We start from the raw sequence: 12,118 nt of genomic DNA, 5'->3' as shown, positions 1-12,118 counted from the left end.
TTGTTAATACATATTATTAAAAATATATATTGTGAATAGTATTATTATTATTATTACAGAATAGTAGTCTGTAACCTGATATTAGTTTCCATGACAACCTCGGCCTCAAAAAGGTAAAATGTATAATATTTGGTAAATCTATCCGTTATAAAATTTTATTTTGTTTTTTTTTATATTTATTCTTACACTTAATCATATTCGTGTATAAATATATATTATATCTACTTCCTGTTAACTGGCGTCTCCATGACAACCTCTTCCTCGCAGTACCTCCACGAACCGCTAGGACAGCGCGAGACGGAATACGTCATGTTCAGGAAGCGCTTCGTCTCGAGGTTACTCTCGTTCATCACGCGGCTGCTCAAGCCACGCCCCTGTTCGCTCAGGCGGCCGGTGGAATTTGACACATTAGCCGCGCCCACCTCGACATAACGGAGCCTGTGATTGGCTACTCTTACTAGTAGTTACCCTAGGCGTTGACTTCCGGTATGCGGAGGCTGGAATTTCAGGTTCCTCCTTGGTGCTAGTGGGTTTCCGAGGGTGTTTGCAGGGAAAGTGTGCTTATTTCCTTGCGGGTTTAGGTTCATATTCAATTCGTCGCCCTTTATTGATGTGTCCTTACACGTCTTTGTAAGGGAAGTATGACCGAGAGCGCGGTGAACAAGGAGGCGAACGGGGATGTGTGTCAGCACCGGGCGGTGAACGGAGTGAAACCGGGAAGAAGTAGCGCACTGAAGGAGCAGCAGTGTCACCAGAGGTTTGTCTACAAACACGACGAGAAGGTGAGCGGCTTATAACCTTTACATAACCCTTTAGAAACTCTCCACACCTTACAAAGTCCACCTGGAAAACTTCACTCCTCACCTCGGCCTGAGATCCGAGCTCAGATCCGAAAGTTCAACTCAAAGCCCAGCCCTGGAGCGGGTTTATTTACCTTTTCCCTTTTCTTATTATCACACCATCTTAAACGTGTTTGTCAAGCTTGACCAGCTAGCACTTAACACATGCTTTTAACGGATAGATAAATAGATAGTGATTTTTACCCACAACATTCAGAAATTGGACCTGTTTCAGCGGTGTCCCGATCCGGTACTGAGTATCGCCAAATCGGATATTGCGATACCTCGATTTGTTTCTATCATCCATTCATCCATTTTCTATACCCACTTTATTCCCAATTAGGGTCACGGGGATCTGCTGGAGCCTATCTCAGCACACATTGGTACACCCTGGTCACCCAGGTCACCGGTCCATCACAGGGCCACACATATAGACAGACAACCATTCACACTCACTCCTGTGGACAATTTAGAATTACCAATTAACCTATTGTACATGTTTTTTGGACTGTGGGAGGAAACTGGAGTAAACCCACACAGGCACAGGGAGAACATGCAAACTCCACACAGAAAGGCCCCTGCCAGTTCGAACCTGGGATTCGAACCCCTGCTGTGAGGCAACAGCGCTGACCACTAAGCCACCGTGTTGCCCCTTGATCGAATCAGATTCTCGTTAATCCTCCTTAGAACATGTTTGCATTGTGAAGACACATGCACCTCACGTGTTTATGGCAGTAATATACCAAAGTCCGTGTGATCAAATTGTATCCAGAGATTTACTCTAGTAAAGATGTGAGTAATGTGATGAAATAAAAATGAATGTGGGAAATAAAAGGAATTTTATGCAAACGTAATAAATAAAAAAAAATCACGTGAAAGTAAATGTAATGAAAGTAAATCCCGGGATATTAAATACTCTAGACGGTAAAGAGATCACTAGGTAAATACTCTGGATGATAAATATTTAGAGAATAAATACTTTTGGATTCTAAGCAGGTGATCAGTCTAAATCCGGACGGTAAATACACAAAAAGACGATGCATAAGCAGGACAACAAATAGTCTGGACGGTAAATACACAAGTTAATAAATACTCAGTACTGTAAACATACAGGACAGGACACTCGCACTGACCAGATCCAGAGGAACGAAGCGTATCATCTGTGAAGTTTTTAAGTCACATATGCTGAGAAATCTGAGTGTATCACATCTCACACACACACACACACACACACACACACTATGAATATCGTTCACTGGTGAGTGTGTTGCTTTGACTGATGTGACTCAGATTAGATTAAATCTAAAACACACAACAAAGGAGTTTCCAGAATCCAAGACTGAACGCTGGTTCGATTTCACTTTAAAAGCTAATATTAAAAGTAAACAAATGAGATGAATTATCACAAAAATTTTATCGCCTTCTGTTTCAGATCAGAGTTGTTTTGAAGTTTTAGTGACATTTCAGCAAAACAGACTGTCGCGATATATAGATTTTATTAAAAATAAAAAAAAATATTTTTAATTTTTAAAAAATGTAAATAATATTTCAAATTTAATTAAAATGTAAACTTTTTTAATTTATTAAAAATGTAAATTATTCATTATTTTAATGTCTATGCATGATTTTTATTTTCTATAAAAGAAAAAAAAGCAATAATTTTTTTCCTAAATAAAAAATGAACATTGAAAATGAGTTTTAAAAAAAGATATTTATTTTAAAAATTATTTTTTAAAAAAGACATTAAAATTGCACAATTACAAAATTTAAATTTCAAATAAAAAAAGTTATATTAAAATAACAAAATGAAAAAAAAAATTAACAGCAAATCATCTGCTTGTAATCAGATATATTTAATATCACCCAGTCCTGATTCAGATTTTTATTTGGTATTTAAAATTTTTTTATTTTTTTATTTTTTATTATTATTATTTTCTTAAATTTGTAATTTTTTTTTATTATTTATTTTTATTTTCAGGTGCATTGATCTAAAATACTAAATAAAGAAATGTGAAATTTTAACTCTAATAATTTCTAAAAATAGTCTTTTTTTTCCTGCTTGTTTTTGCGTGTTCGTGTGCACGCGACGTCCTCGAGTCCCTCGGGTCAGGATCCGAGTGCAGCTAATCTGCGCGAGCGGTTTTTCCATGTCGCCTTGGTAATATTTGTTAGCGACGTGACTAGACGCATTTTTGTGTTCCTGTGAGACACGGGGTTTTAAATTACTGGCTTTAATGTGGGTGCAGAAAAAAACATGCCATTGTTATGGGGTTATGACTGAAGTCCAATTTCACACTGGTGTGTTTTAAAAAAGTTCAAAAGATTAGCGTACGGCTGGTTGCGTCGGACGTTCGCATTGGCGTTAAATGCTAATGATGTCAACTTGGTAACGGAGACTTAAGAAAGAAATAAACATTAACACGAGAGCAGAGAAGTTCAAAAATTTATCAAAAGTGTTGGATTTCACCATAATCAACAATTTTGTCCTTTCTACTAATCACTAGTCAGCTAGCATGGAAAATACTGTCTGTGTCAAAATTTTACATTTAAAGACTAAAATATTGGATTTAAGATGAAAGATTTCAGCTGTTTCCTCTTCTCATCTAAAAATACATTGGATTTAGAGAAACTTTTTTCCCCTGTACTAAAGTTTCACACTTTCACAATAATGCTAAAGGTCCTGGGTTCAGTTAGTGAAAAATCACACGCGCCCCATGACTGGCATGTGCCCCCTGACTGGCATGTGCCCCCTGACTGACACACGCCCCTGACACGTGTCTTACCTTTTGCATCATCATTTTAAAATGATTTTATGGGCAGGAGTTTTTTTTTTTCAGTGATGTATTCAGATGTTGTTGCTAAGCTTATGAATCGCATTTTCAAGGTGAATCTTTGTGCTGTTTGAAACTTTGGTGAATGATTATTTTTGCTTATTGAAACTTTTTACTAAAGAAATCTTTTTTTTGTGTGTGATTTTCGGATGTGATTCTTTTCGCTTAGCAAATCTTTTTGCCAATTGACTCGTTTAGTCAAGTGAATCTTTTTACTAAATGAATCTTTTTTTTTACCAAGTGAGTCCTTTTTACTAAGTGAATCTATTCTTGACCTTGAAACAAATCATTTTAAGCTACCTAAATATATTTTACTAAATGAATCTTTTTTTAAGGTGAATTGTTTTTACTAAATGAATCTTTTTTTACTAAATGAATCTTTTTTTTACTAAATGAATCTCAATCTGTTTGCCAAGTGTATGTTTTTTGCTAAGTGAATCTTTTTGATTTCTGACCCACAGTTTCACCAGAGCGAGTGTAATGGAGGTTTATACAGCAAGCCCTTCATCGAGTCGTTTGAAGAGACTCCCATGCTGGTGGCGGTGCTCACCTACATGGGCTACGGCATCCTCACCATCTTCGGCTACCTGAGAGACTTCCTCCGCCAATGGAAGATCGAGAAATGCCACATCGCTCGAGAAAGGGAGGAGCAAAAGGTAAACATCTATCCATAAATCCATCTATTTACAGTAAACAATCGTTACGCTGATCTGTGGTTTAAATTTATATTTTAAAATGTATGAAAGGGATCGGTTCTGTTGTAAAATCCTTTCTTGGTCTGTATCTGGACTGCGGTCCCCCTGGTTGGCCACGCCCACTTCCCTCCTCCTGAGGAGGCCCTCAAATACTGAAACACAATATTTTCTCTCTGATTTCAAGGATTTTGTCCCACTTTATCAAGACTTTGAGAATTTCTACACCCGAAATTTATACATGAGGATCCGGGACAGCTGGAACCGACCCATATGCAGCGTGCCAGGGGACAAGATGGACCTAGTGGAGCGAGTGTCCCACGACTACAACTGGACCTTCAGGTGAGAAACCAACAACAGTCCTTTTATTATTTTTTTTAATGAGCCAGCCTCGATTCTTATTTTGAATCAGGGCAGATTCAGGTTCACCCAAGGGGGCGGGGCTAATTTCTGGGCCAGAAATAAACAGGAAGAAACTAGTTCAGGCATGAGGCTTGTGAATTGTGGTGATGATGTAATAGTTAGAGGTCAAGGGTCTAGAATACGGCTAGGGATATATTGAGAAAATACTGATAGTGTTTGTTATTATTGCTATTATTATTATTATTATTATTATTATTATTGTTATTGTTATTATGTTTAAAGTGAAATCTTTTTTTAACCCTTTTTATTTTATTTTTTTTAATTACATCAGACACACAGACTGTGATTCAAAGAGTTTTTTACGCTGAGTTTTTAAAAATCTGAAATCTATTTATTTATTTTTAAATAATTTAAATGGATATGGTAATTTTGTAGATATCGTGACATCATTTTGTAAAAAAATATATATAATTTTTTTTTCTTTCAACTACTGCTAGAAATTCTGATGGGAAGCAGTGGATTGGTTGATAAAAGTAATTGAAAAATTAATTATACAGAAAAAAATAATTATCCAGAATTATTTAAAAGAATTTCGTTGACCTATTTGAGGATATTGTGACATCATTTTGTAAAAATGTTAAATCTTTTGCACTTTTCTTTTACTACTTCTGTTCACTCTGATAGGAAGCATTTTTTATTTTTTTATTTTTTTATTTTTTTTACCATAAAAAATTGTTTTCTCTTAACGGTCAGTTCAATAGGTGTGAGGTTTAATTTTACTTACCGCACCTTTAAGCCTAGTAAGATTCGAAGGAGCAGTGTGTTAGCGTCTCTGAGGCTTTTTCTGATAAGAGGAGAGCCAGAAATCATAGAGCAAATACACAGCAAGCTCAAGGTCACTTTCCAATCAGGGTGTGTGTGTGTGTGTGTGTGTGTGTGTGTGTGAATGAGCGTGCATGTTTGCGAGTGCGTGTACATGAGTGTGTGTCTGTGAATGTAGATGAGAGAGAGTGTGTGCGCGGGTGAGAGAGAGAGAGTGTGTGCGCGGGTGAGAGAGAGAGAGTGTGTGCGCGGGTGAGAGAGAGAGAGTGTGTGCGCGGGTGAGAGAGAGAGAGAGTGTGTGCGCGGGTGAGAGAGAGAGAGAGTGTGTGCGCGGGTGAGAGAGAGAGAGAGTGTGTGCGCGGGTGAGAGAGAGAGAGAGTGTGTGCGCGGGTGAGAGAGAGAGAGAGTGTGTGCGCGGGTGAGAGAGAGAGAGTGTGTGCGCGGGTGAGAGAGAGAGAGTGTGTGCGCGGGTGAGAGAGAGAGAGTGTGTGCGCGGGTGAGAGAGAGAGAGTGTGTGCGCGGGTGAGAGAGAGAGAGTGTGTGCGCGGGTGAGAGAGAGAGAGTGGTGTGCGCGGGTGAGAGAGAGAGAGTGTGTGCGCGGGTGAGAGAGAGAGAGTGTGTGCGCGGGTGAGAGAGAGAGAGTGTGTGCGCGGGTGAGAGAGAGAGAGTGTGTGCGCGGGTGAGAGAGAGAGAGTGTGTGCGCGGGTGAGAGAGAGAGAGTGTGTGCGCGGGTGAGAGAGAGAGAGTGTGTGCGCGGGTGAGAGAGAGAGAGAGAGAGAGAGTGTGTGCGCGTGCGCGGGTGAGAGAGAGTGTGCGCGGGTGAGAGAGAGAGAGAGAGAGAGTGTGTGTGCGCGGGTGAGAGAGAGAGAGTGTGTGCGCGGGTGAGAGAGAGAGAGTGTGTGCGCGGGTGAGAGAGAGAGAGAGTGTGGTGGCCGGGTGAGAGAGAGAGAGTGTGTGCGCGGGTGAGAGAGAGAGAGTGTGTGCGCGGGTGAGAGAGAGAGAGTGTGTGCGCGGGTGAGAGAGAGAGAGTGTGTGCGCGGGTGAGAGAGAGAGAGTGTGTGCGCGGGTGAGAGAGAGAGAGTGTGTGCGCGGGGTGAGAGAGAGAGAGTGTGTGCGCGGGTGAGAGAGAGAGAGTGTGAGCGCGGGTGAGAGAGAGAGAGAGTGTGCGCGCGTGAGAGAGAGTGAGTGTGTGCGCCGGTGAGTGAGAGAGAGTGCGGGCGCGGGTGAGAGCGAGAGAGTGTGTGTGCGCGGGTGAGAGAGAGAGAGTGTGTGCGCGGGTGAGAGAGAGAGAGTGTGTGCGCGGGTGAGAGAGAGAGAGTGTGTGCGCGGGTGAGAGAGAGAGAGTGTGTGCGCGGGTGAGAGAGAGAGAGTGTGTGCGCGGGTGAGAGAGAGAGAGAGTGTGCGCGGGTGAGAGAGAGAGAGTGTGTGCGCGGGTGAGAGAGAGAGAGAGTGTGCGCGGGTGAGAGAGAGAGTGTGTGCGCGGGTGAGAGAGAGAGAGAGAGAGAGTGTGTGCGCGTGCGCGGGTGAGAGAGAGAGAGAGAGAGTGTGTGCGCGTGCGCGGGTGAGAGAGAGTGTGCGCGTGCGCGGGTGAGAGAGAGAGAGAGTGTGTGTGCGCGGGTGAGAGAGAGAGAGTGTGTGCGCGGGTGAGAGAGAGAGAGTGTGTGCGCGGGTGAGAGAGAGAGAGAGAGAGAGAGTGTGAGCGCGCGCGGGTGAGAGAGAGAGAGTGTGTGCGCGGGTGAGAGAGAGAGAGTGTGTGCGCGGGTGAGAGAGAGAGAGAGTGTGTGCGCGGGTGAGTGAGAGAGAGAGAGAGAGAGTGTGTGTGCGTGCGCGGGTGAGAGAGAGAGAGTGTGCGCGGGTGAGAGAGAGTGCATGTTTGTGAGTGCATGAGTGAGTGTGTGTCTGAGTGTGTATGAGAATGTGAGAGTGTGTGTGTGCGCAAGAGTGAGTGTGTGTGTGTGAGAGAGTGTTTGAGTGAGTGAGTGTGTGCGCGAGTGTGTGTGTGTATTGAGATTTAAACTTTCCTAATTCAGGTAATTGTTGTCTCTGGCAGTTACACGGGCCGCGTGGTGAAGGACGTGATAAACATGGGCTCGTATAATTACCTGGGATTCGCCGAGAAAAGCGGCTGTTGTGCCGACGCTGCTGCCGAAGTCACTCTGAAACACGGCGTCGGTGTGAGCAGCACCAGGCAGGAGATGGGTGTGTGTTTATCTTACACCATCACACTACACTGTTTAAAGTTCTACTAGATCTCAGAAACACACACACACACACACCCTGTAGTGTATGCTTACTCTGCAGGAAGTGGTCTTGTGGTTTGCCTTGCTGACTGCACCTTGCTGTTTGTTTAGGTAACCTGGACAGACACGAGGAGCTGGAGAAGCTGATAGCGAGGTTCCTGGGCGTGGAGGCGGCCATGGCGTTCGGGATGGGCTTCGCAACCAACTCCATGAACATTCCAGCGCTGGCTGGCAAGGTACCGAGTTTATCTGTCCAACATCACACAGTGAGAAATAATCTCAAGTTTCTGCTCAATCTTAATCTGGTGATTCTATCAGTTTTTAATGCCATCATTATTTTTGTTCCATTTAAATTTTATTTCTAAAATTAGAATTTTGTTGAATCGTATTTGTTCACGCCGCAGTTTACAGGAGAAAACTTTTATAAATATTTTTAAATATATTTATTACAAATTAAATAGACATATTTAGCTAGGTGAAGAGAAGTCGTAAGATATTGAACAACAAATTCTTGACATTCCACTTCCTCAAGCTCTGATTTGCTAAAGTTGACACTTGTGCTTAAAAATTTGCATCTGAAAAAAAAAACTTTCGTCCAGTGACCAGAGTGTTTTTTTTCTTCTTTTTTTCCTGCTGTTCCTAAGGGATAATTAAACTGAGGATAGTGTTAGCTAGCTAATTCATGTTGAGCTAGAAGTACCAAAGAGTGATCCTTATAGAGAAGTACAACAATACTTTGTTCTTTTGAATACATTTTGTATAGACACATTATTTCATTTATATTTTATATACACCGATCAGGTGTAACATAATGACCACAAGTGAATGAGACTGAGTATCTCCTCATCATGGCACCTGTTAGTGGGTGGGATATATTAGGCAACAAGTGAACATTTTGTCCTCAAAGTTGATGTTAGAAGCAGGAAAAATGGACAAGTGTAAGGATTTGAGTTTGACGAAGGGCCAAATTGTGATGGCTAGACCACTGGATCAGAGCATCTCCAAAACTGTAGCTCTTGTGGGGTGTTCCCGGTCTGCAGTGGTCAGTATCTATCAAAAGTGGTCCAAGGAAGGAACAGTGGTGAACCGGTGACAGGGTCATGGGCGGTCGAGGCTCCTTGATGGACGTGGGGAGAGAAGGCTGGACCGTGTGATCCGATCCAACAGACAAGCTACTGTTGCTCAAATTGCTGAAGAAGTTAATGCTGGTTCTGATAGAAAGGGGGCAGAATACACAGTGCATCACAGTTTGCTGCGTATGGGGCTGCAGACCGGTCAGGGTGCCCATGCTGACCCTAGTACGCCATCGAAAGCATTAACAATGGACACATGAGCATCAGAACTGGACCATGAAGCAATGGAAGAAGGTGGCCTGGTCTGATGAATCACGTTTTCTTTTACATCACGTGGATGACCGGGTGCGTGTGCGTCTCTTACCTGGGGAACACATGGTACCAGGATGCACTATGGGAAGAAGGCAGAGGCAGTGTTGGTGGAGGCAGTGTCATGCTTTGGGCAATGTTCTGCTGGGAAACCTTGGGTCCTGCCATCCATGTGGCTGTTACTTTGACACGTACCACCTACCTAAGCATTGTTGCAGACCACCTACAACCTTTCATGGAAACGGTATTCCCTGATGGCTGTGGCCTCTTTCAGCAGGACAATGCACCGTGACACAAAGCAGAAATGGTTCAGGAATGGTTTGATGACCACAGCAACCAGTTTCTCAAAATTCCCCAGATCTCAATCCAATCCAGCGTCTGTGGGATGTGCTGGACAAACAAGTCCGATCCATGGCGGCCTCACCTCACAACTTACAGGACTTAAAGGATTTGCTGCTAACATCTTGGTACCAGATCCCACAGCACACCTTCAGGGATCTAGTGGAGTCCATGCCTCGACGGGTCGGGGCCGTTTTAGCACCAATACAATATTACGCAGGTGGTCATAATGTTATGCCTGATCAGTATATATATTTATTTCTCTTGCAAATCGGAAGCAGAGAATTTCCTTCAGGATTAATAAAGTTCTATCCCTGAACATCTCTCGCTCCTGGTCTTCAGCTCAGATCGTCGACCTGACGAGCGTTCACTTGGGAGTGTCTCTCTCTCACCTGCCAGCACATGCTCTAAAATAACCTGACATAATAAAACCAGACGTGGTTTCACAGGGACGAGAAGATGAACCGTGGTGTCGTAATTGAAGTCATTTATCCGTATCCGAGCCTGTATTTCCTGTTTTGTTTTGTTTTTTCACGGACGAGATCCGTGATTTTTAATCTGATCCAAACTCCTGAATCAGGAATTTTCTCATGGCTGCTTTTCCCTGTACAGCGACATGACCACGTTGTTGGACTGTAAATTTAACAGAAAACTACAAGTTTGTAGCACAAGCAAGTTTTTTTTTCTGCATGAATATCTATGTATTCAACCTTTTTCCCAAATTACTATTAGCACCTGAGCGCTACACAGACGCAAAAGGAAACCATTTTTCTTTTCCGACTAAGTCATTTGCATATTCTTGAGCCAGATGTGGACCAGCAGCAGGCTGCAAAACACCCATTCCAAATAAAACGTCTCTTATTGACTCTCAAACCCCGACAGGCTTCATGAAACTTTCTGTAAAATGTTAAACGACCTTTTTTTTAATCGTAATATCTTTATATTCGTGTCTTTGTATGGCAGCTAATGAATATTTATAAGCACTAGCAGTTTGCTCATGAATATTCATGCTCATTAATCAACAGGATTTCATTTACAGACAATTTTAATAAACCGGCTTTTTTCCCCAAGGAAAAATTCAGTAACTGGACAAAAAATACCTAACGGCAGTACGGAAAACATGACTTGAAAAGTACGCTTCTTGGAATCGCGGATTCTCTGAATTCTTTCCGAAATTTCCCGTTTATTTGTTTCTCTCTTACACACTCCACTACAGCACATGCCTTGTAATGATGCTTGTTGCGCAGGTATGAGGATTTGAACCTGAATCTGCTGCGTCACCTGAGCCGCTCACACAGACCCTCCCCTCTGATGTTGTGGTGTGTGTGTGTGTGTGTTTTGTGCATAGGGGTGTTTGATTCTGAGTGACGAACTGAACCACGCCTCTCTAGTCTTGGGAGCGCGCTTATCTGGCTCCACCATCCGGGTTTTCAAGCACAACAGTGAGTACCCACAAAGCTTTTCTTTCTTTTTCCAGACACAACCACAACAAAGGACCGGAAACGAGAAGTACAAACTGCCCGTGCTGTTCTAGATTTTCAGTGCTTTTAGATACAAGATACTTTATTGTCCTCTGAGATGACACACTGTACACACAGGAGGTTCAAACACACATTCGCATACACAAATCTTACACACACACACACACATATACACGCTAATGTCAGCATCGAGGGTTCAGAGCACCAGCCTGTTTCTTCACCCTGCAGTAATTACACCTCTCCGTTATTGTTACACAACCCCACAGTTGTTGCACAACCCCATAATTGTTACACAGTCTCGCAATTCAGGCACAACCTCGTAAATATTGCAAAATTACGGATTTCTTTTTGTTTCGTACCTTGATACCTATAGGATCGATAGGAAACTTGATACCTATAGGATCGAATGTTTCTTATGGGGTGGGTGGGGCTTGCAGCTCTGCTTGTCTAACAAAAAAATTAAAGAAAAATAAACAAAGTTACACAACATTGTGCGGGACTATGCTCAAAAAAATCTAGTTTTTTTTATATATAATTTATTTATTTATTTATTTTTATTCTTACTCCCGTCTGCTCAAACCTTAAAATAAATAAAATATATAAAGCAATCAATAAAAAATAAATAAAATAAAACTGAAAAAATAAGCAAATAAAGTTACACAACATTGTGTGGGACTATGGTCGAAAAAATCTGTTTTAATTATTTAATTTTTGTTACAGTTATGTTAATTTTTTATTTATTTGTTTTAAATTTATTCCTCATTTAAATTTATTTATTTGCTTTTATGAAACTTCACAGTAATATTGCTCATTACGAGACATTAGAAGTTAGCATGGGGATTTTTTTTTTTTATTAAACTTACTCCCGTCTGTTCAAACAGATGTTTCTGTTGTCCCTTAAAGATAAATTAAATAAATTTAAAAATAAATAAAATTAAAATAATAAACAAATAAAGTTACACAACATTATGTGGGACTATGCTTACAAATGTCTATTTTATTTATTTTATTTTTTATAAAAATTTTTATTATTATTTTTATTTTTTATAATTATTTATTATTTTTTTATTTGTTTTAAATGTATTTCTTATTTAAATTTATTTATTTATATAACTTAATCACAGTTATA

At 41.4% G+C, this 12,118-nt stretch overlaps 1 protein-coding gene across 1 annotated transcript in view; it reads left to right on the top strand.

Moving 5' to 3' along the window:
* The first annotated feature begins 475 nt into the window (after positions 1–475).
* Positions 476–12,118, top strand: part of sptlc2a (serine palmitoyltransferase, long chain base subunit 2a) — a 31,501-nt gene continuing 19,858 nt past the window's right edge. The window contains exons 1-6 of the mRNA XM_058398995.1: positions 476–782; positions 4,132–4,326; positions 4,550–4,704; positions 7,598–7,746; positions 7,899–8,023; positions 10,857–10,950. Of these exons, the coding sequence (XP_058254978.1) occupies positions 642–782; positions 4,132–4,326; positions 4,550–4,704; positions 7,598–7,746; positions 7,899–8,023; positions 10,857–10,950 (859 nt within the window). The 5' untranslated portion in view covers positions 476–641. The remainder of the gene's footprint in view (positions 783–4,131; positions 4,327–4,549; positions 4,705–7,597; positions 7,747–7,898; positions 8,024–10,856; positions 10,951–12,118) is intronic.

Source organism: Hemibagrus wyckioides, linkage group LG09 (assembly GCF_019097595.1).
Source record: "Hemibagrus wyckioides isolate EC202008001 linkage group LG09, SWU_Hwy_1.0, whole genome shotgun sequence".
In the NCBI taxonomy this organism is placed as follows: Eukaryota; Metazoa; Chordata; class Actinopteri; order Siluriformes; family Bagridae; genus Hemibagrus; species Hemibagrus wyckioides.
This window is presented reverse-complemented; position numbering and strand designations above follow the sequence as displayed.